The sequence below is a fragment of the Sus scrofa genome, chromosome 11, assembly GCF_054392235.1.
Source record: "Sus scrofa isolate SSC_HxYL_T2T_F1_AM1 chromosome 11, Sscrofa_HxYL_maternal_Yorkshire_Landrace_v2.0, whole genome shotgun sequence".
Classification (NCBI taxonomy): Eukaryota; Metazoa; Chordata; class Mammalia; order Artiodactyla; family Suidae; genus Sus; species Sus scrofa.
In genome coordinates this window covers 72,646,544-72,671,190 of record NC_139393.1, presented here as the reverse complement: position 1 = coordinate 72,671,190, position 24,647 = coordinate 72,646,544, and the positions used below count along the sequence as shown (strand labels likewise).

The 24,647-nt window shown below is 36.9% G+C and overlaps 1 protein-coding gene, 1 long non-coding RNA gene and 1 other non-coding gene across 6 annotated transcripts in view; all 3 read left to right on the top strand.

Moving 5' to 3' along the window:
• The window catches only part of UGGT2 (UDP-glucose glycoprotein glucosyltransferase 2), a 171,828-nt gene that overhangs the window by 29,132 nt on the left and 118,049 nt on the right, over positions 1-24,647 (top strand). For all 4 annotated transcript variants that reach the window (XR_014819754.1, XR_014819755.1, XM_021065792.2 and 1 more), the window contains 5 exons: positions 2,902-2,998; positions 6,009-6,081; positions 12,620-12,720; positions 14,256-14,355; positions 16,882-16,942. Coding sequence is in view for 2 of the 4 variants with exons in the window: in XM_021065792.2 (XP_020921451.2) it covers positions 2,902-2,998; positions 6,009-6,081; positions 12,620-12,720; positions 14,256-14,355; positions 16,882-16,942 (432 nt within the window). In the remaining 2 variants the exon portion in view is untranslated. The remainder of the gene's footprint in view (positions 1-2,901; positions 2,999-6,008; positions 6,082-12,619; positions 12,721-14,255; positions 14,356-16,881; positions 16,943-24,647) is intronic.
• On the top strand, positions 19,353-24,574 carry LOC146398679 (uncharacterized). The gene is made up of 2 exons (XR_014819758.1): positions 19,353-22,113; positions 22,415-24,574. It is a non-coding gene; the product is annotated as an uncharacterized LOC146398679 (long non-coding RNA).
• Positions 24,089-24,193, top strand: LOC146398680 (U6 spliceosomal RNA). The gene has a single exon (XR_014820135.1). It is a non-coding gene; the product is annotated as a U6 spliceosomal RNA (small nuclear RNA).

Sequence of the window (24,647 nt, the reverse complement as noted above, 5' to 3'; positions counted from 1 at the left end):
CTGACTAGTAACCATGAGGTGGTGGGTTCGATCCCTGGCCTCACTCAGTGGGTTAAGGATCCGGCATTGCTGTGAGCTGTGGCATAGGTCGCAGACATGGCTCAGATCCTGAGTTGCTGTGGCTGTGATGTAGGCCAACAGCAGCTGTAGCTCCAATTTTACCCCTAGGCTGGGAACCTCCATATGCCACGGGTGCAGCCCTAAAAAGACAAAAGACCAAAAAAATAATAATAATAAAATAAATAAAAATAAAGGAATGTTAAAAAAAAAAAAAAAAGAGAGAGAGAAGAAGAAACTCATAGAAACACAGAAGTAATTGGTGGTTGCCAAAGTTGAGGGATTGGGGCTTGATGGGTGAAGGTGATCAAAAGATATAAACTTGCAGATATAAGTTCTGGGGATGCAGTGTACTGGTGACTATAGTTTTCAATACTCATATATTTGAAAGTTGCTAAGAGAGTAGATCTTAACGTTCTCATTATAAGGAGAAGAAATCCCCATAGCTATGTGGGGTACGGATGTTAAGGAAATTTACAATGGTAATCATTTCATAATACAGTTGAGCCTTGAACAACTCAGAAGTTTGTGCACTGATACGCCACACATTTGCACATCTTTTGTATTGCCTACAGTTGGCCCTCTGTATGTGTGAGATTCCTCAATATCCATGGTTCTGCATTTGCAGATACAACCAACCATAGATCATGTAATAGTTTACTACTGAAAAAACCCCGTGTATAAATGGACCAGCACAGTTTACACAGTTCAAATCCATGTTGTTCAAAGATCAATTGTATGTACATATATCAAATCATTATGTCTTGATATATGTGCATTTCAATACAATGTTGTATGTCAATTATATCAGAAAAGGAATAGGAGATCAAAGTATATGTTCCTGTTTTATTGCTTTTTTTTTTTTTTTTTTTTTTGCTTTTTAGGGCCACACCCATGGCATATAGAGGTTCCCAGGCTAGGGGTCAAATCAGAGCTACAGCTGCCAGCCTACACCACAGCCACAGCAACGCAGGATCTGAGCTACATTTGCGACCTATACCACAGCACACAGCATCGCCAGGTCCTTTTAACCCACTGAGCGAGGCCAGGGATCGAACCCTCAACCTCATGTTTCCTAGTAGGATTTGTTTCTGCTATGCCACGACAGGAACTCCTATGTTTGTCTTTTTTAAAAATATCCCCCAAGTGATTTTAATATGTCTCTGCCCCTGAGGTGGTATAATCATCTATTGAGATTCAGTGTCCCAAGCTGTTCTTTGGAGAATGTGACCATTAGATACACTTTTGTGAAAGCATACTCACCAGCCATCTGGGTACTCTGTAGCATCAAATTATAGCCTTCTATTTAATTATTTATTGTATATCCAACATAGTTATAGTATAAATCTAGTCAACATATAATTGTATAGAGTTATATGTTCTACCTTTTAAACAGATGCCTTTTTGTGAGGCAAGAACTAAGATAATGAAAGATTCTTCTCACCAGTTGATTTTAGCCTATGAGCATTTTTGGTCTTACAAAGTTATTAAACTACAATTCAAATTTTATATTAATACATTTGCAAATGGAGAAAGTAAATATGAATTTAATAAACATTTATCTTTATTACTAAGGAGCTAATAACATTCCAGCACTGATAATGGAAATTGGTTATGTGAAATTGCTTTTCTTTTATGAACTATAACATGATAGGTGAACTCAGAGCTTCACTTTGCCCAGCCACCAACTGATTGTCTTTTGAGTGGTTAGTCAAAAATGTATTTTTAAATTGAGCTATGTGAAATTGAAAACTCTTTAAAAGATTTTCAACTTTGTCAGATTACTATAATTATAAAGAACCCAGTTTTCCTCATGCTATCGTTCAACATAGCATGTGCCTGAGAAATTAGAAAATTAAATTTTAGTGTGGGCAGCAGTGTCAAAACATTCGTCTGCATATCTGAATCTAATTCTTACATCATGTTATTTGGAAATAGAACCATCCAGGAATAGTCACTCTAGTTATATACTTATTTTTAATTTTGGAGGAGAAGTTTAGAGAAGAAAGAAAATGAAAGGTTTTCTAACCTATGAAAGAAGATGCTAAATGGTAATGATTGTAGCACAAATGATAAGAATTTCAGTCTGGAATTTCATCCAGGTTATTTCCTTTTTGAAAAAATGTGACTTTTCTCTTCCTCGACAGGGTAATCTCTAGAAATAGGTTTTATATTTGCCCTTCGTAGAAAAGCAAAAGAAAATAAGGTACTAAATTCTGATCACAAATACTTCAGTCAACTCAGTTTTAAGCAACTTGACAGAAGAATAGGTATTAATTTGTGGCATTTTATGTATTTTAATCATTGAAAAACAGAGAATTAATTACATTGTTCAAGGCACTGAGGTTTTTTTATCTCCTTTGCCTCTACTTCCCAATATTTGTTTTTGTGAAACTCTATAGCTGTCCTACAGCCAAACAGCTAGCAAATGAATGGTATTTACTAGTTTAGCAAATCTTGTGTAGTTCCCCAAAAAGAATATAGCTTTGTTGAAATTTGATTGCATTGGATCCTCAGTTAATTAAATCATGGGAAAGATGGGAAAATTACCATTGTGTAACAGAAAAAGGTCAGATTTTTTTTTTCTTTGTAAGAATAATTAAAACATTGGAGTCATGACAAAGTTTTTAGAAAGAAATGGTCAGCAACCAAATTCTAGTTCTTTGATAAACTGTCTAGAAAGTTCAATATCCCTCAAATAGCAGTATTTCACAATGAAAAACTTCAGTATTAGTAATTTACCCTATTGTACTAATACACAATCATACTGAATTCACAGGCACATATTTGACTAAATAGTTTCTTTCTCTCTTTTTTTTCTCCTAAATAAATGTGTTTGAACAGAAACCAGCCTCACAGAAAATGTACTTATCTGGCTATGGTGTGGAGCTAGCAATTAAGAGTACGGAATACAAAGCGCTGGATGATACTCAAGTCAAAAGTAAGTTTACTCTCTGTATTTGAGTAGGTGAAAATTTGGAGATTACATACTTCAGTTTTTTTACAAAAATAATGATTCTAATCCTACATGCATTAATTTGAGGCTGGAGATGGGATAGGCATGTTCCTTGTTAGAATTTAATTTTAAACTAAAAGAAATATATTTAATATTATCATGCTCTCAAAAACTTCTTCAAAAATTGGAAGTAGCACATTATTTTGCTTATACCCAGTAGCTTCCCAACCATTTCCAGCAACAAATTAAAATTGATAATAAAAAAATAAAATAGATAATATATGTAGGGTACACAGAGACAATAGATGAGGCTGCTAGAAGTGACTGACCCAGGAGTTCTGGCCGGCCTGTGCTGTGACCAGTCACCCCCTGGGGGCAAGGGGTGTCCTGGGGGGTAAGTATCTTGCCTGCAACTCATTGGTAGCACTGCCTTATGAAGCTTAGTCTAAGGCATTCATATATAATGAAGTTAGGATAATGATGTGTTTTTGTTTTGAAGTGGGATGGGAGAGGCCTGGGAATTGTTTAGATGAAGTTAATCGATTAGTTTGTGATCCACAAATCTGTGTTCTGTGTGCTAAATGCATGCTCTAGATGAAGGGCTCTGGACATGTGAAAACACTAAAGACTGTTTCAGAGTCTACGGAAACCTTTTATTACGTGGCTTATCAGAAATGTATTTACACCTAACAAACTCTTGGTTAAGAGTTTCTAAGTCATTCTTTTATATGCTCCTGGATGTGGTTTCTGCTTCATTTTGCTTCTTTATTCAGGATCTGGTCCTGGAGGCCCTGCCCTGATCACAACTTAGCCCTAGCCACTCCTACTGAAAGTGCCGCAGATCAACATCTGTGCTACTGTGACTTAAATCCTGCTGGTTAAAGACTTACTTAAAAAGTATAGTAGAAGAGCTACACTATCAAGCCCTACATTGCTTTATAATTTAGTATCTTATTTAGTAGTCATGGTAGGAACATAAGGCATTTTCTAGCTGTCCTTGGGCTTGTAGAATTGTCTTTAAAAAGTCGTGTGATCTCATGTATTATCTGTATTACAAATTGCACAATTTTTTTTTTTTTTTTTTTTTTTTGCTTTTTAGGGCAACACCCATGGCATATGGAGGTTCCCAGGCTAAGGGTCGAATCAGAGCTGCAGCTGCTGGCCTATACCACAGTCATAGCAACATGGGATCCAAGCCGTGTTGTGACCTACACCACAGCTCATGGCAATGCTGGATCCTTAGATCCTAGTCGGGTTCATTAACCACTGAGCCATGGAGGGAACTCCACAAACTAAATTTTGTTGTTTATCTGCAGTATATCTTGTCTTTGCCATTCTAGTTGCTACTTCTTTAGTTCATTTCTTTTTTTTTTTCCTCTGTCCATGTGTATTAAGCTTCTACCTGACCTCCTCTTCAGTGCCCTTAGCCCCCTGGATAGAAGAATCAGTCTGTTCTCCATAGTGCTTTCTGATTAAACTTCTTATGATGAAAATCTGACTTCATGACTCCACCGATTAAAATCTCTTAGTGGTTCCCTGTAACCTCCTCATAAAGTCAAGTACTAGAGCAAAGCAGAGAAAGCTTTTCACCCCCTGGCCTGGCCTCTTTCTGCCTTCTCACTCTCTTAGCCCTTTCATTTGTGCCTGTGGTCCTGTAACTCAGTCCTATAACACAGAATAATTTTCTGTTCCTTGGATGCCTCCATGTTTGGCTCTGTGCCAAGCCTTTACGGCTCCTCCAGAGCACTTTCATCCCTTAGCGTGTGCTGTTGCTTCTGCTTGAAACCTTCCTCCTCTCGCTCACTTCTTTTATTCACCCGAGGTCTGCTCATCTCTTGAGAATTGTATACTCAGTGAGAACCTCTCAGATGACTGTCTTCCTCCTCTGTTAGAGGAGGATTTTGCTTTTTCTATATTCCGCATGTTCTGTGTTTTCTTTCAGAAGAATTTTAAACAGTCTTATTAAAATTGTCTATTTGTCCCCCCTTTTCCATTTAACAAGGTTTGTGTCTTTTGCATCTGTCATCCTGGTGTCTATCCAGCAGGCATCAGGCATCATAGAAGGCAGTCAATACTTGTTTGCCTGATGAATGAGTGACAGGGAGGGAAAGGAAGCCGGGATCAAAGCACCCAAGGTTTTTAGCGGTGGTCGGAGAGGTCCAGACCCTGAGGTGAAGAAGAGGGGAGGAAGGTACTTGATGAGCTCTGAGGGAGCACGGCCCATACTGTGAAAGGGGCAGATTCTTAGAATCCCTAAGTACCACTTACCACACTGTGGACTGTAATTATCTGGTAAGTAAAAGAGAGGAAGGGAAATGAACATAAAATAGATCCTCATGCTTTGAGGCCATGAGTTTTGGTGTCTTTCTAAAGATTTCTGGATTATATCTAAAGGTGTCAGAAGTATGTGAGAATTCCTGTATCTCTTAGGGTTTGGATCTCTGGCTTGAAAGCTAATAAGCTCATAGTTTGTTGTAGGTCCCTTGGTTTTTCATTCTGGTTGTAAGATAGAACTTAACTATGAAATGATCTAAAAAATGATAATAAATAAATAGGAGTTCCCATCATGGCTCAGAGGGTTAGGAGCCCCACTAGTATCCAATCAGCGGATTAAGGATCCATGTTGCTGCAAGCAGTGGTGTAGGTCACAGACGTAGTTCAGATCCCGTGTTCCTATGTGTGTGGTGTAGTCTGGCAGCTGCAGCTCCGATTCGACTCCTAGCCTGGGAACCCTCCCTGTGCCGCACATGCAGCCCTAAAAAGAAAAGAATTAAATACATAAATAAAAAAAGAAATAATCTATAGAGCATTCATTATTGTTGTTAAATATGTAATAATCAAGCTTTTTTAAAAAGAAAGAGCATGCTGATGTATCATTAAACTGATCCATGAAAGAAAAACAAGGTAAAACAAATGGAATTTGATTTGGGATTTTTCTGATTTTTCAGTACGTATTCCTTTTCCAGTCTGAAATATTTTTGTTTCCAAAATATAGCTGTGACTAATACTTCTGTAGAAGATAAGACTGAAACAAATGAAGTTCAAGGATTTCTCTTTGGGAAACTAAAGTAAGTCTCAATTGAAATGAAATTATATTACTGTACTCTTAAACATATATTTAAGGCATCGATTCAGTATGCTGTGTTGGCACATGTTTCTCATTTTTAAAACGTACCTATTATTGTTTTTACTATAAAAGTAACACATGGTTAATGCAAAAAAGCACAGAATTGAAAAATAATCACTAATTCCATAAGATAATGAGTGTGATTAGAGAAATGAAAATGATCAAAGTTATCTCTGGCTAAAAACTAAAACAAAATGTATAGAATCATTTTTTTGACTTATAACTTATTTTTATTTTTTCCATTATAGCTAATTTACAGTGTTCTGTCAGTTTTCTACAGTACAGCAAAGAGACCCAGTCACACATACAAATATACATTCTTTTTCTCACATTAGCCTCCATCATGCTACATCATAAGTGACTAGATGTAGTTCCCAGTGCTACACAGCATGATCTCATTGCTAATCCATTCCAAAGACAATAGTCTGCATCTGTTAACGCCAAATTCCCAGTCCATCCCACTCCCTCCCCCTCCCCCTTGGCAACCACAAGTCTGTTCTCCAAGTCCATGAGTTTCTTTTCTATGAAAAGGTTCATTTGTGCCGTATATTAGATTCCAGATATAAGTGATATCATATGGTATTTGTCTTTCTCTTTCTTACTCAGAATGAGTCTCTGGTTCCATTCATGTTGCTGCAAATGGCACTATTTTGTTTGTTTTTTTATAGCTGAGTAGTATTCCATTGTGTATGTATACCACATCTTCTTAATTTGTTCATCCGTTGATGGATATTTAGGTTGTTTCCATGTCTTGGATATAGTGAATAGTGCTGCAGTGAACATGCAGGTGCATGTGTCTTTTTCAAGGAAAGTTTTGTCCAGATATATGCCTAAGAGTGAGATTGCTGGGTCATATGGTAGTTGTATGTTTAGTTTTCTGAGGTTCTTCGTACTTTTTTCCACAGTTGTACCAGTTTAAGTTCCCACCAACAGTATAGGAGGGTTCCTTTTTCCCCACACCCTCTCCAGCATTTGTTATTTGTGGACTTATTAATGATGGCGATTCTGACTGGTGTGAGGTAGTTTTGATTTGCATTTCTCTTAATAATCAGTGATATTGAGCATTGTTTCATGTGCTTGTTGGCCATCTGTATATTTTCCTTGGAGAAATGTCTTTGCAGGTCTTTTGCCCGTTTTTCAATTGGGTTGTTGTCTTTTTTGCTGTTGAGTCATATAAGTTGTTTGTATATTTTAGAGATTAAGCCCCTGTCGCATCGTTTGAAACTATTTTCTCCCATTCTGTAAGTTGTCTTTTTTTTTTTTTTTTATGGTTTCCTTTGATGTGTAAAAGCTTCTCAGTTTGATTAGGTTCCATTGCTTTATTTTTGCTTTTATTTAACTGTCCCCTTGAAAGACTGGCCTGAGAAAACATTTGTAAGGTTGATATCGGAGAATGTTTTTCCTATGTCCTCTTCTAGGAGTTTGAAGGTGTCGTGTCTTATGTTTAAGTCTTTAAGCCATTTTGAGTTTATTTTTGTCCATGGTGTGTGGGTGTTTCTAGTTTCTTTGATTACATGCAGCCATCCAATTTTCCCAGCACTACTTCCTGAAAAGACTGGCTTTTTCCCATTTTATATCCTTGCCTCCTTTGTCAAAGATTAATTGACCATAGGTGTCTGGGTTTATTTCTGGGTTCTCTGTTCTGTTCCATTGGTCTGTATATCTGTTTTGGTACCAGTACCACACTGTCTTGATGACTGTGGCTTTGTATTGCCTGAAGTCTGAGAGAGTTATGCCTCCTGCTTGGTTTTTTTTTTCCCCCTCAGGATTGCTTTGGCAATTCTGGGTCTTTTATGGTTCCATATAAATTTTTGGATTGTTCGTTCTAGTTCTGTGAAAAATGTCTTGGGTAATTTGATAGGGATTGCATTGAATCTGTAGACTCCTTTGGGTAGTATGGCCATTTTTATGGTATTAATTTTTCCAACCCAAAAGCATGGAATATCTGTCCATTTCTTTGAATCCTCTTTAATTTCCATGATAAATGATTTATAGTTCTCAGCATATAAGCCTTTCACCTCCTTGGTCAGGTTTATTCCCAAGTATATGATTTTTTGGAGTGTGATTTTTAAATTTATTGTATTTTTGTATTCCTTTTCTAATATTTCATTGTTAGTATACAAAAATGCTACTGATTTCTAAATGTTAATCTTATATCCTGCTACTTTGCTGAATTTGTTGATCAGTTTGAGTAGTTTTTGTGTGGAGTCCTTAGGGTTTTCTATATATAGTATCATGTCACCTGCATACAGTGACAATTTTACTGCTTCCAATTTGGATACCTTTTATTTCTTTTGTTTGTCTGATTGCTTTGGCTAGGACTTCCAATACTGTGTTGAATGAAAGTGGTGACAGTGGGTATCCTTGTCTTGTTCCAGATTTTAGCCGGAAGGCTTTCAGCTTTTCTCCATTGAGTATTATATTTGCTGGGGGTTTGTCATAAATGGCTTTTATTATGTTAGGGTATGTTCCCTCTACACCTACTTTGGTAAGAGTTTTTATCATGAATGAATGTTGGACTTTGTGAAATGCTTTTTCTGCCTCTATTGAGATGATCATGTGGTTTTTGACTTTTCTTTCGTTAATGTGGTGTATGATGTTGATTGATTTGCTTATGTTGAACCATCCTTGTGAACCTGGGATGAATCCCGCTTGGTCCTGGTATATGATCTTTTTGATATGTTGTTGTATTTGGTTGACTAAAATTTTGTTGAGAATTTTTGCATCTATCTTCATCAAAGATATTGGCCTATAATTTTCTTTTTTGGTAGTGTCTTTGTCTGGCTTTGGTACTAGGGTGATATTGGCTTCATAGAGTATCTTTGGGAGTGTTCCTTCTCCTTCAACCTTTTGGAAAAGTTTAAGGAGAATGGGTATAATTTCCTCTGTGTATGTTTGGTAGAATTTGCCTGTGAAGCTGTCTGGTCCTGGACTTTTTTTTGTAGGGAATATTTTTATTACATACTCAATTTCATTTCTAGCTATCTGTCTGTTCAGTTGATCTATTTCTTCTTGATTCAGTTTGGCAGGTGGTAAGTCTCTAGAAAGTTGTCCATTTCTTCTTGGTTGTCAATTGTTGACATATAATTGTTGATAGTATTCTTTTATGGTTTTTTGTATTTCTGCAGTATCTGTTGTGGTTTCTCCTTTTTCATTTCTTATTTTGTTTATTTGGGTTTTTTTCTCTGCTCTTTTTGATGAGTCTGGCCAGAGGTTTGTCAATTTTGTTTACCTTTTCAAAGAACCAACTTTTGTTTCATTGATTTTTTTTCAATTGTTTTTTGAATCTCTATTTTATTGATTTCCTCTTTGATCTTTATGTTTTTCTTCCTTATGCTGGCTTAAGGTTTTGTTTGTTCTTCATTTTCTACTTCATTTAGGTGATGGGTTAAGTTGTTGATTAGAGATTTTTCTTTTTTGACGAAGGCCTGTATCACTATGAATTTCCCTCTAAGCACTGCTTTTGCAACATCCCAAAGATTTTGAATGGTTGTGTCTTCATTACCATTTGTTTGAAGGAATTTTTTAATTTCCGTTTTTGATTTCCTCATTGACCCATTGGTTTTTTGGTAGCATGTTGTTTAGTCTCCATGTAGCTAATTTTTTCTCATTTCTTTTCCTGTGCTTGATTTCTAGTTTCATGCCATTGTGGTCAGAGAAGATATTTGAAATAATTTCTGTACTCTTAAATTTGTTGAGGTTAGTTTTGTGCCCCTAGAGTATTTTATAGATCTAAATGGTTACAAAAATCATGTTTAATATTGGATTTTTAGCATGGAAAAAATAAAAATTTTTATGTCTCAAAACAAGAAAATGTTGATTTCCCTAAATTTCTGTGCCACAGATTGCCATATAAAAAAACCTTTTAGTATCTGGTCTTAATTTCTTATACATCTGTATGTCACCTTTCAAAAATTAAAATTATGTTCCCATTTTTTCCTGCATCTCTGATTGAAGACAAGGAATAGGATGGTGAGTGTACTCTGAATGTTGGTGGATGGGGACTGTTGTAGTTTTTTGTGTAGTTTTTCTTATTTATGAGAAGGGAAAGCTTGTGATTCCATTATAAAGACAAAATTTTAAATAAAGTTTTAATTAATGTCTTTAGTTCTTATTATTACAACTATTTATAAAGGATACTTAGGTCAGTTCTCCTGGCGAGTAGGTAACTATGTTGATTTATACATTTTGAGTTGTATTTCTGTTGTATATGGGACAAGGTGTATACTAGTGGCCTTAAAAAGTTAATGCATCTTGTAAAATTGATTCTTTTTAAGAAAGTTTTATTTAGTAGATAACAATGCATTTTTATTCCATTTCCAGCTGTGTTTCACATCTTGGAATCCCATAATTCTATTCTTTTTAAAGAATAACTATTTATGGGAATAAATTGTATGTATTCCCAAAAGCCTTTGGAACCTTTGGGTATTAGGTTTTTTTAATAGGAAGTACTCAAGGTAGTTTTTACACAATTAATTGATGTAGGCAAAAACCTTTTGCTTTATGTGTTGTATGAATAATGTATTTTTGCCTGAATTACATAAATAATTTTAGCAGTGAAAGTATCAATAAGCTCATGTTTAATCATGAAAGACAGATATCATAGCTCTTATAAACTTAATATTACTCTGTAACCTAAAATGTTGAGAAAGGAGTGGTTATTTTAATTTATAGTGAACTTATTTTCTAAGAAGTTCTGGGAGTTCCCATCGTGGCACAGTGGAAACAAATCCAACTAGGAACCATGAGGTTGTGGGTTTGATCCCTGTCCTTGCTCAGTGGGTTAAGGATCTGGCATTGCCGTGAGCTGTGGTGTAGGTTGCAGATGTGGCTCAGATCCCACGTTGCTGTGACTCTGGTGTAGGCTTCACAGCTACGGCTCTGATTAGACCCCTAGCCTGGGAACCTCCACATGCCGCGGGTCCAGCCCTAGAAAAGGCAAAAAAAAAAGAAGAAGTTCTGTTACTTTTTCACTATAAGAGCAGTGTTGATTCATTTTCAGAATGTCCCAGTTGTAATAAAATTTCAGGTTATTGATACTGTAGTACATTTATTTATTGTTAACCATAAGGTTAATCTATTTCCGTATATATGTTCTGCATATTTATGTTTCATCTTGCTTTTTAAAATATTTATTTCTTTTTCCTGTTGAAAAAATGTATTTTACTTATAAATTGTGCTGATAGCTAAAGGTTTTTTAAAAGAATTCTGTCGAATAATAAGAAGTGGGGAGTTCGTGTTGTGGCTCAGAGCTAATGAACCTGACTAGTATCCATGAGGATGTGGATTCGACCCCCTAGCCTGGAAACTTTCATATGCCACAGGTGTGGCCCTAAAAAATAAATAAATAAATAAATAAAATGAAGTGGTACTATTTCTTGATTTCATGAGAAATGGAAGAAAGTTATAGTTTTTATTATATGTATAGTAAAATCCATTCTGCTACATTATTATTTAGCACTCTCTAAAAGATACCTATTATATGTTTAATAGGTAAAATTATCTTTAAGTTTTTATAAGTTTCAAAAATGAATTTTTTTAGAAATAAAGTCTATATAGTGTAGGAAGCATTAATATCTTTCCTTATAAAATAGTTTTTAATTATAAAAGCAATACTTGTAATTTATAAAATGTTAAGATAAGAATTTACATACGGAAGTTCCCATTGTGGCTCAGTGGTTAACGAATCTGACCAGCATCCATGAGGGCACAGGTTTGATTCCTGGCCTTGCTCAGTGGATTAAGGATCTGGCAAGCTGTGGTGTAGGTCATAGACGTTGACTCATATCCTGCATTGCTGTGGCTGTGGTGTAGGTCGGCAGCTATGGCTCCAGTTTGACCCCTAGCCTGGGAACCTCCAAAATGCTATGGGTGAGGCCCTAAAAAAAGCAAAAAAAAAAAAGAATTTATTTATTTATTTAGTCTTTTAGCTATTTCTTTGGGCTGCTCCCGCGGCATATGGAGGTTCCCAGGCTAGGGGGCGAATCGGAGCTGTAGCGACTGGCCTACGCCAGAACCACAGCAACGCAGGATCCGAGCCGCGTCTGCAACCTACACCACAGCTCACGGCAACGCCGGATCATTAACCCACTGAGCAAGGGCAGGGACCGAACCCGCAACCTCATGGTTCCTAGTCGGATTCGTTAACCACTGCGCCACGACAGGAACTCCAAAAAAAAGAATTTAAATAAGAACTATAATCCTGCTCTCACCTTTGGATCCCTCACAGGTAATGTTAACAAATGAGAGTATATCCATCCAGATTTTTTGTATTGTTTTATACATTAAAAAAAAAAGTAGACAAGCCCATTGCTCTCATTATTTTTAAGTTCTGTGGGTATAACTGCATCACTGTTGTTATCTTGATGAACAGTTAGTGTCTAAGTATTTGGAAGAGTTAATTTCAAAAATATATTGCGTGTATAGTAGTAATTTGTAGTAGGTGATGATAATTAACATTACTTAATATTCTAATACAGAGAAAGATACTCAGATCTTAGAGATAATCTGACAACATTCCAAAAATACCTTATTGAGAGTAATAAAGAAATGATGCCTTTGAAAGTCTGGGAACTACAAGGTACAGTACTTCAGTCTGCTTTAACACAGCATATTGGTAACTGATCCCTGTTTTGTATAATATAAATTAGTTCATAGGCGGTAATAATATGTGACTAATGTATGTTACTTTTTGTGGAGATACAAATTTAATTATAAGGTTATTCATCAAGCAAATTATATTTTTGTGTTTCTAAGATTTAAAGTTATATGACATGCAGTTACTTGATATTATTCAATCATTTTTAAAGTATGCATGAGTTACCTTATAGGTTCTCAAGTATTTTGGAGGGGGGCTGTTTATTTATTTATTTATTTTATTTTCTGTTCAGTTGATTTATTATTATTTTTTTAATTGTTATTTCCCCAATACAGTTTTTTTTTCCTACTGTACAGCATGGTGATCCAGTTACACATACATGTATTTTCTCACATTTTAAATCACATTTCAGTGAATCTGTAGTATTGATTAAAAATCCTGACCAGTGAGTCAGGAGAAATCAGAACAAAATCTTAGTTTTCTTCTCTTTAAAATTTTGGTCTTAATAGACCATTACCTGTTTCACTCTGAGCTTAGAATAAAGTCCGTACTGACATACTATAAGCAGATATTTTGAGACCAAAATTTAGCTTGGATTGAACTAAAATTTTCTGTTTAGTTTGTAATTTTCTTTTTTATTATTTGTAGTTTTTAGTGGGTCATGGGAATATGTCATTTTTTTCTCTGCAATCTATAATTCTGTCAGTCATCAACTTTTTTTAATAGCTTATCGAAATATGCTTGACATACTCTACAAGTTCACCCATTTAAAACGTGTCATTCAGTCTGTTTTAGTATATTTTTACAGTTCTTTAACTGTCACCACAGTCAATTTAAAGTACTTTCATCACCCTAAAAAGAAATTAACATACCTATAAATACTCCATTTCTCCCCAATTCCTCCAACTGTAGACAAGCAGCAGTCCACTTTTTTTCTACAAAATGTTCTCCAAGGGAGCAATATTTTAGAAAATTGTAAGTGACAGGATTCTTGCGAAGGCTGGTAAACAGAGAACATGCATAGTTATCTTAGTTTTAATTAACCTCCCTAGTGTCTGTGTAAGATCTGTTTGACTGGACTAGAAACAGGACATCTAGTCAAAATATCATTGAATTAATGACAGGTTGAACTATAACTGCGGTAGAAGGCATAGAGAGGAAGCCTGGATTTAGCAAATACTTAGGAGATAAAGAGAATCAAAGGTGATTTTAACATTTCCAGCTTGGGGCCTGAGTAGTTAAGTAGGTTTGGGGGTTAAATAGGGGCCCAGAAATAATGAGATGCATTAAAAAGCTGTAGCTCCAGTTCAGCCCCACAGCTTGGGAACTTCCATATACTGCAGGTGCGGCCCAAAAAAGGGAGGGAAAAAAACCCCTCTGAATAATGGTCTATACGTATGTTTATTACTGTGTCTATATATGAATGTATGGCAAGAAGGGTTATTTAAATTACATGGAAATGTCTGTTAAGGTCTAATATTATGCTACATTCTTTACTGATACTTTTTTCTTTTCAGATCTTAGTTTTCAAGCAGCTTCTCAGATAAAGTCCACTCCAGTTTATGATGCCATAAAATTAATGAAAGACATTTCTCAGAACTTCCCTGTAAAAGCCAGGTATGTTAAAGTTTATTGAATTGATTATAGCCAGAACTCTTTCCATGAAATACATTTTATGAAAATAGCTGAATTCAAGTAACATAATGATGTCAGTGAATTCTAGTATATATAGTGTTCATGAAATCAGGCTCTCTTCTTTGTGTATACTGGGCTTTCCCCCCACACACACTGGAGCAGAGTATTGGCTTGTGCATGCCTTGTATACACACTGCAGAATAGAACTCTTAGATTAGAAGCAAATGTAAAGGAAGAGGTGATTTATTTTAAAAATTATTTAGGAGTTCCCTGCGAGTCAGTGGTAACGAACCTAACTAGAGTCCCTGGGAATGCGGGTTCAATCCCTGGCCTCGCTCAGTGGGTTGGGGATTCAGTTGCCGTGAGCTGGGGTGTGGGTTATAGATGCGGCTTGGATCTCTCACTGTTGTGGCTGTGGCATAGGGAGGCAACTGCAGCTCCAATTGGACCCCTAGCCTGGGAACTTCCATGTGCTGTAAGTGTGGCCCTAAAAAGCAAATAAATAAATAAATAAATAATAAAAATTTAAAAATTATTTAAACATAAACAGTGAGACATGGTAATCCAAGACAAAACTGGTTTAATCAACATGTAATAAGGGGGGCACTTTTCTCTTTCCCTTATGGAGGATGATGAAAAGTATTATTCTGAGTAGATCTGTGCCCAGTGTCTGGCCAAATTGTGTTCCTTCCCTTTCAGATTCCATACAGTTAGTAATGTCTTAATTGTATGGAATATTTTGTGGAATACTTTTTTTGCCAGTAAGATATCTAATTGAACTCTTTTAGAAATGTTAATATTACATTAAACACATCTTCCAGTTCAACAGATAATACATTTGCATATCTAGAAGCAACCAATAGATACAATTCAGGTTACTGTGTGTTTGTTATAGGGATTTACAAAATAACATGACTTTGAAGCATTTGTATTCTGGTTAGGCATAACAATATAAAATTATAAGCAACCAGTAAAATGCAAACTGCATTAGCTTATATTAAAGACATACAACATAGGGCAAGTGCAGCAGTAGTGTTTTACTGAGCGAAATTGGAGAGCATCCTTGTACTCTCAGCACCTCTTCTTAAGCAGTGAATAGTCATTGGCCCTCTCTTTGCCTCACACACTTTTCTGTACATTTATCCACAGAACAAATTACTGATTCTTAACTCTAGATAGTCTTTACCCCTGTAAGATAAAAAAAAAAATAGTAGACTCTTGGCCACAGGATACCAAGAACCTTTCCATGATACCTTGAAAATAGGTTTGTCCCCTTATTTACAGATTAAAAATGAATGTATTGATGTGACTTTTTTAGTCAATTTTAAACAATCAATTTGAGAAGTCAGTATTTATATATTAAAATATGAAATTCTTGTGTGTATAGATAAATTCAGCCACACTGCCATCAACTAACAGCAGCTTTTGAAATTACTAGATCAAATACAAATAAAGTGAAATACTTCTAGTTTGGGGAAAACAGTCAATTAGCTCTTTTGGCAGCCAGTCAGTGTGACTGTTCATGGCTTTTGTTGCTAAACTCTGCTCTTAATTTATGGTTGACCTTTAAAACTTTTTTTTTTCTTTTTGGCAACTTTGCTAATACTGCCTGATGGCCACATTGTAGGCTTGAACGTTTGTCTGAAGTCACTCTGATATTTCATTACTCCATGAACTCAGGGATGCTTTCTCTCTCTGGGAATGAAGCAGGTTGAATTGGTTTCCAGGATTCCTCTCTTCAACCTGAGAGAGACTGAGTCAAATACCAAGTGAAAGCCAAGAACCACCTGTCAAATAGACTGTATGGAAATGTACACTTCTTTTTTTTTTTTTTTTTTTTTTTTTTTGTCTTTTTGTTGTTGTTGTTGTTGCTATTTCTTGGGCCGCTCCTGCGGCATATGGAGGTTCCCAGGCTAGGGGTCGAATCGGAGCTGTAGCCACTGGCCTACGCCAGAGCCACAGCAACGCGGGATCCGAGCCGCGTCTGCAACCCACACCACAGCTCACGGCAACGCCAGATCGTTAACCCACTGAGCAAGGGCAGGGACCGAACCCGCAACCTCATGGTTCCTAGTCGGATTTGTTAACCACTGCACCACGACGGGAACTCCCCGAAATGTACACTTCTCAGTCATGAAGCTTTTAGAGATTTTAGTTGCTCATACAAAGTGTTATTGTTATTTTTCATCTTTTTAGAGCCGCACCTGTGGCATATGGAGGTTCCCAGGCTAGGGGCCAAATCGGAGTTTTAGCTGCCAATCTGTGCCACAGCCACAGGAATGCAGGATCTGAGCTGCATCTGCAACTTGCACCGCAGCTCACGGCAATGCCAGATCCTTAACCCACTGAGCAAGGCCAGGGATCGAACCCGCATCCTCATGGATACTAATTGGGTTCATTAATCACTGAGCCACAACAGGAACTCCCAAAGTATTATATTAAATTGAGTTATAGATTAGTCCTAAACATTTAAGGAAGAATGAATTATATCTGTATTTATTTTCCCAGATCTCTGACCAGAATTGCTGTAAATCAACACATGAGGGAAGAGATACAGGAAAATCAAAAGGTGTGTTTGAATTTCTTTTTTTTTAAAAAAAATTACTGCAGTAATAACACTATATTTTAGACTTTGGATCTTCAGTTTTCTTACCAAAAAAAATGTTAAATTAAACTTTTTGATTATTAAAACAATTCAGGTTTTTCCATTTTTATACTGTCTGCTTTATATAGCATACAGTTCGTGATTCTAGTCAATCTTTCCTGACATAGAGCCTACTTACTTACTCATTAACTTTATATACTATAAATTTTCTGCCCATGTTGTTGTTTTTCTTTATAAGATAGAGAATAAAGGCTGTGAGATAATTCTTCTGCTTCTTATTAGTTTGCTTAAAAGTTTGTAAAGACCGAGTCAAGTTTAAACCACTGGAATATTACTAGAATCTTATAGCATATAGTACACAGTTGATAACTAGTTTGGTAAGTTTCTGCTAAATGGTCTCTTAAATAACCCCAAGACCCTAAATGATCCTAACTGTGTTAATACTTAAGAAGTGTTTGAGAACGCTGCCTGGCTTTATCACATAAGACTGGTTTGGCTTTAAATGATGTAATACTGGGTACACAGGGCCCTAAACAGTAGGAATTCATTTTTCTCACATAAAAAGAAGTCTCAGAGTAGGTTGCCATAAATATGGTGTTTTCTTGATGATTGCAGAATGGCTGCCACAGCTCCAGACTACTTATCTGTATTCAAAGCAGAAAGCTGGTATCAACCACATTCATCCTAATTAGAGCCTTCCTGCAACACTTCAGCCAACTTCGACTTCATCTCATTGGCTAAAATTTTTTAATGTGCCTATCCCCAGATACCAGGGAGGCTAGAAATGTTAGCATTTACTTTTCTAGTAATTGAGACAAGCAGAGGAGAAATGGCTTAGGGATGGTGCTAGGATAGCCAGTCAGCAGTGCCTGTCACACTGAGACAGAGTAAGCTCTTAATTAATGTCAGCTGTTTTGGTGATGACATAATTCCACTGACAGTGGAACCTGAGTGATAGAAACCGCAGCATGTCATCCTACCTGGGATGTTGTTTGCCTCATTGACCTCTTGCTCATCCTTTAAAACGGAGTTGTGGTATTACTTCTTTCTGTAATTTTCCTATTTGCTCTTAACAGTATTCAAGCAGAATGTAATTTTTTTTTCTTAAAAGAGTTTTTGTATTTGTTTGTTTGAATAATGTCACTTACAATAAGAAAGGGAGAGAGATTGGGAAGGAAAAAGTAGAGAAAAGAAAGGAATGCCAGGGTATCCATGGCATCACATAATCTCTTCTTGCTCAGTTAACAGTTTAAAGTGGGTGTTCCTGGTCAGCAAAGCTTTGCTGTATGTGGTATTTTGATTCCAGAGGCTGAAGAATTTCATGAGGTTAAAGAGGAGCTACTAAAAGAGGCGGTTGGAGGAACCAAATAGGGTAATTCCACAGGTAGACCACCGTGAAGACATAGTAACAGGATGACAGTCAAGGCGAGCTGCTACAGTGGAGTGGAAAGGAGTAAATCAGGGAACTCTGCACCAAGGGGTTTGAATGAGCAACAGTACTTGGCACAGAGCATTCCATCGGAAGTATTTGTTGAATTAAAAACATCTGAATATTGAAATGTTACCTATAATACATTCTGTATTTAGAAATGTTTAGTTTTTAAGATGTTCTATATATTGTAACACTTATTAATGTCCCAGTTTATAAACTGAGATCAAGTGTTTTCTTTTGGGTACAAGATGGAACCAGAATTGTGTCCTCCTTTACAGCTCATTTCAGAAGAATTTAATAAGAATTTTGAATTTTTCAGTTGCCAATCACCTGGGTGACTGGAAAGATACTTGAGAAAATTGAGAAATTTGATCTAGTCACTTTTCTTCTAAAAAAGTCTTCAGTGACTCTTGTTTCCAGAAGAAAAACATGCAAAGTGCTTCAGAGATGTATTTAAATAAAACCAGGTGGGTAGGAGAAGTCTGGTGTGGACTGCAAGCTCCCTAACAAAAACCCACCGAGAACTGGTTGGTGTAGCAAAGCCGAGTTAAATAAACTTGCCACAATGAAGGAGAACAGCACCTTGAGAGACTCTTGTTTGTGTCTCGGAAAGAGGACCTTGGGGTGGAGTACTTATAGGATTTGGGGAGTCCTCTGTTGAAGTTGGGTCTTTCGAGGTGGGGGATTATTTGGGATTGGGTAGAACTTGTAACATAGTAGGTTAGGGCTGGTGAGCATTAAAGTGATGGGTTTGGTGAGCAGACTGTTGCTCATAAGCAAGCTCTTTGCACAGGTGAGATAACTCTTCAGATTTGCAAACCAGACTGTTACAGATTTTCCTGGGGAAAAAAATGGTTTACAGTAATTTTTTGAAGCAAATGGTTATTTATTCATTTACAGCTTTATCTTCCTGGACAAGAATTTCCCATAATTCTTAAGTGATGGTGGCCCAGGTCATCTCAGTTCTCAGTCCTAGTATTGGCAGTATGTTGAGAGAGGTGGTCTCATTTCTCACTGGGAAGGTAGGAGATGACTTAAGAAGTAGTAGCTGGGTAGAAAGAGGGGAGAAGCAGTGTTACTTTCCCTGTAGTTCTTGATGATCAAGGTGTGGTGTTACTACTGTAAAAAATCATAGAGAAGGATTATTTTAAAAATCTAAGTTCTTTGGTTGATATATCTGCAGATGGAAAACACGAATTACTGAGATGGATTATGCTCTCTTCCCTGTGTCAGAGGAGTCTGCATTTTTGCCCCTTTGATGTTGGCCAATGCTGTGTGCCTTGCTTTAGCTAATAATATAAAATGAGCAGATACACGTGTCACATCCAAGCAGCAGCTTTGAGTGCAGCGAGAATGAAAGAGCATTTCCAGCAAAACTAGCATCAAGCAAAGCCTCACATACTCGTACATTTTACATTGTGGTGAAGAATGCCCAACACTAGTAGAACTGAAGCCTAAAGCTGCAGTTGTGTGGCGGGGAAGACGGGGAAGTTGCAGGGGTGCCAGCATTGAGGGTCCCAGAAATCGCCAGCAGACACTCATCGTCAGAGGAGAGGGCTCCATACTGAGTGGGGACGCTGTAGACAGTGCTAAAAACAGGGCAGACCACGTGTTCTTGGGAGGTTGAGCGAGTGCATGAAAGTGGCAGACTTAAGAAAACCTGGTAGCAGAAGAAGGGACAGTGGCTCACCCAAAATACAGGGCAATCCCCTGGTCCCCAAGTGAAGAGAAAAAGTGACTGATGATAAGAGCTTCTGAGCAGCTTAATGTTTGTGTATTTGAGGAAGATTGACTCCATTAGGTGACCTAACATAAACTGTTGATTACTATATGGAAACCTGAAGCCAAGAAACCCTAAAAAGCTGATTTTGCCCCTTACACTCCAAAGCAATAATACTCTGGTCCAAGAACATCTGATTCAGATGTGAATAATCAAAACAGTAAAACTACTGCATCTATATAAAGACCTCACTGTATGAAGGGGCGTAAAATCAGCAAAACCATACTGTAGATGAAGAAAACTCACTAAGCAGAGGAAAATTGCAAAATAACATTTGGATGTGCACTTAAAATGTTAAGCTGAGGGATTTCCCATTGCGGCTCAGTGGTAACAAACTTAACTAGGATCCATGAGGACGCAGGTTCGATCCCTGGCCTTCTCAGTGGGTAAAGGATCCAGCGTTGGGTAAGCTGCGGTGTAGTTGCAGACGCAGCTTGGATCCTGCATTGCTGTATAGGAAGGAGGTGATGCCCAGACAATGAAAGAGAATGTGAAACTAGAACTTGAAGGACATAGCAAAGGTGTGGGAAGTAAAGATAAAACCCTTTCTGATATAATAAAATTGTAAGTGGGCACAAAGGAGAACTGACCTTACAGAAAGCATAGTAGAAGAGTGGATGGGAATAATAAAGGTGCAGTAGTAAAAAAGAAATAGATAGGATTCAAGAGAAAATGATAAAGGCAGGTAGAAGAAACCCAAAGGACCTGGACTGGAGTCCCTGAAATAGACGTTTAAAAAAAAAAAAACAAAAAACAAGGACAGAACAAATGTTTAAAACTACAATTAAGAAATTTGGTTTAATTTAGGAGGCAGTTGGCTTTAGCTGCACGGTACAGCAGATTTCCCTTTGGAGTTCATAGTTGTTGTTTTGCTCAGAGACTGGGTAGAGTCTACTTTTGATGATTTAAAATTCAGTGTTAGTTAATCCAATATGTATCCCTAACTGTTTACATAAGAGCTGTTAAATTATATTTCATGACACTTTTTATTTGTTTTGATTAAGGCGGAATAGGACAGGGGGTCATATAGCTAACTTTTTTTAATTTCAGTAGTATGAAACATTGTTTCAGTTATGTAATTACATAATAAACCAAATGCAGATATTTCAATAAGAATTCCAAATAAAAGATCACACCTAATTTAATAAAACCTCACACTTTGCTAATTATGTCCACTAATTACTGAGAATGTGTGAAAAATTTTTAGCTTTCTAGAGAAAATTCCCAGATTAGAATATCCTCTCCAGAAATTCCTCTGTAAAATACATTTTTTTGAATCTTATTTTCTCTCATCACTCATCCTGAAAAAATTTTAAAAAAACCTTCCTATATTAAGATTTACATCTGGTTGGACTTCAGATTTTAAGTTAAGAATACATGTAGTTCCAGCATAGGGACCTCCAGACAAGTTTATAAAGACTGCATAACCCACTCTTCTGAGGTCCAGTCAGTCAGAATTTTTTTGGCTTCAGCTAATGGCCCAGCCTCATTGGTTGTTAAAGAGATGGGTAAATTTCAACACATATGTTCCCTCTTTTTTGGAATAAGTTTTATTATCTCTCCATGGTGGGGGGGGTTGTATTTGTTTCTGCTCAGAGCCTATGAGCACTCCCAACTTAATTCCTCTTTAAATTAAAAATCTGTTTATATTTTTGGATCTTCAAAGTAGTATGAAATTGGTTTCAGCCTCTTGTGAAGATAAGCCAGAGTCCATGAATTCTTACAGAAGTATTGTTCTTCCTCCACCAAGAACCATGGTGAACTTAGCAACATTTTTGCTGTTTCTGAAGGGCAATTTATTTTTGAAGTCACCTTTTCACTTCACTGTGCGTGTCACACTTCTTTGTCTGCACAAGGATATTTCTAACTCAGCTGCCTGCCCTTGGTTGGTCCAAGGCTCAGCCTCCAGTCCTTCTGAGACCAGTCTTTATTTATTTATTTATTTATTTAATTTTATTTTTTTTTGTCTTTTTGCTATTTCTTTGGACCGCTCCCGCGGCATATGGAGGTTCCCAGGCTAGGGGTCCAATCGGAGCTGCAGCCACTGGCCTACACCAGAGCCACAGCAACGCGGGATCTGAGCCGCGACTGCGACCTACACCACAGCTCATGGCAACGCTGGACCATTAACCCACTGAGCAAGGGCAGGGACCGAACCCGCAAGCTCATGATTCCTAGTCGGATTCGTTAACCACTGTGCCACAACGGGAACTCCTGAGACCAGTCTTTAAAAAGCCAAGCTTTAAGTCACCTAGGATGCTGGAGATTTCCTCAGGGCAGGACCTTCAGTGTTTGTTACATCCTTGGACTCTTATCCCCACTTTTTCTCTACTCCTAGATGATATCTTTACTTTAAAAAACTAAAGTAATCCTTCCTTTAAAGGGCAATATTAATTTTTTAATTTAGCATTTTTTGATATTTTCCTTTAAGAGATTTCAGGATCTCTGGTTCATCATATTGCCAGAAACCACCCCTTGGTTTGAGAAAGACTGCTTTAAATCACACACTTGGGGTAGCTTGCCAGGATTTCAGGCTACCCCTGTCTGAGGGGAAAGGGAGTTGTCGGCACTGGTTCCCGTACATGTATGTACCTCTCTTTTCTGACAGTGCTTCAACATCAAGTTCACTGAGTTCAGCTTATTACTCTTGTTTTGAGCATCTTATTTGCCCAAGATGTGTGCTTGGCATAAACATCCTTGAGGAAATTAGCGTTTTAGTGTGGATCTGTTTGATATACTTTTTATTTAGAGTAGAGATGCCTAAAATGAGGTGCTAGAGAGAGCTTGAGATTGTATTTGATGGTTCAGTGTAAGTTGTAGGGAAACAAGCAGTGAATTCACTAGGCGTCTGTAGAAGTTTGAAATTGGAATACAAGTGTCAGAAAAAGTGATGGAAAGGCACAGAAGTAGCTAAAGACAAATCAGAATTTCACCTTTGAATCTCTCTTGTTAGTGCTTAATCCCTTGTCAGTATTTTATATAAAACAAATGGAGATATTTTCTATCCTGTTATAAATTTAGTTCCTTCTCTCCCCTCTCTGTGTGTAGCTTACCTGTCACGGTGAGTGATAACCATAGAAAAAAATTCACCTCTCTAAAGACGCCTCTGAACCAAATCTTCAAGTTAATTGCTTCATCTGCCTTTCCAGAATAATTGTTACAAATTTCTGTTAGGTCACTCATTGTGTGATATTGAAATGCACTGTTTGAAACTGTTTTTCCTCCTAAACCAATTTGCCTACCATGATAATAGTCATAATAAAAGCTTCCTTTGTGAGTGCTTTATATGTGACTAGACACAGATATATATTACCCTTGAACTTTATAACAAACTCGTGAGTATTCCATTTTACAGGAGAGGAAACTGAGACTTGTTAAGTTAATAAGTAGATTTGTCCAAATCTTAACATTAGTAAGTAGCAAGATGAGGATTTAAACCAGATCTGACTCCCTCATTGTGATCTTACTAACTATGCTGTATGGCGAGGATGTGGCCTTTTTCTTCTAGTTCATGGAGTTGTTTCTAGCTCCGAGTAGGCACTTGGGAAATATTATTTAATGAAAAGGTAGTGACGGGAACATTGCTTTAAAAGGATTTTTGAATTTAGAGTGATTGTCAAATATTTATACATACACCAAAGTTTTGAGTTCTGGGATATCAAAGAATAGAAATGTGCCACCTATCAAATTCTAAGTGTGTGCAGGCACACACACACAATAGAAAAAGTGTAATAGGTTGATAACTGCTGTAGCATTAGAAATGTAATATCACATATTGCAAAATCAAAATACTCAGATATCGTAAGATTCCCATCACTTAGATCAGGCAGGGGCAGTACTGCCCATGTATAGGCCACATTTGGCCCACCACCTGTCTTTATTAATAAAAGTTTCTGTGGTGCTCACTTTGGCAGCACATATACTAAAGTTGGAACAATACAGAGAAGATTACCATGGCCCCTGCACAAAACTGACACAAATTCGTGAAGTGTTCCGTATTTTTGAATAAAGACAGACTGAGGCCGAGGCAGTATTTGAAGTGAAAATAGTCAAGAATTTTCTAAAACCGATAAAATATACCTACTGCAGATTTAAAAAAAAAAAAAAAAAGACATCTACACATGCCAAACAGGGTAAATACAAAGAGCACTGCACCTAGGTACATCAGAGTAAAACTGCTATAAACCAGAGACAGAAAATCTTGGAAGCAACCAGGAAAGAAAGCCACATTATCTTCAGAGGAATAACAGAAAGACAGACTCTCCACAAATCTGGAAGTCCAAAGACAGTGGAATGTTATCTTTATGATCCCGCTAAGGTAGAATTCTTACCTAGGGAAATAGCCTTCAAAGCTGAAGGTTAAATAAACAATTGTTGAGACAAATGAAAACTGAGAAAATGTATTGCCAGCAGACTTATCACTAAACTAAATACTAAGGGAATGATGGTCAGCAGTC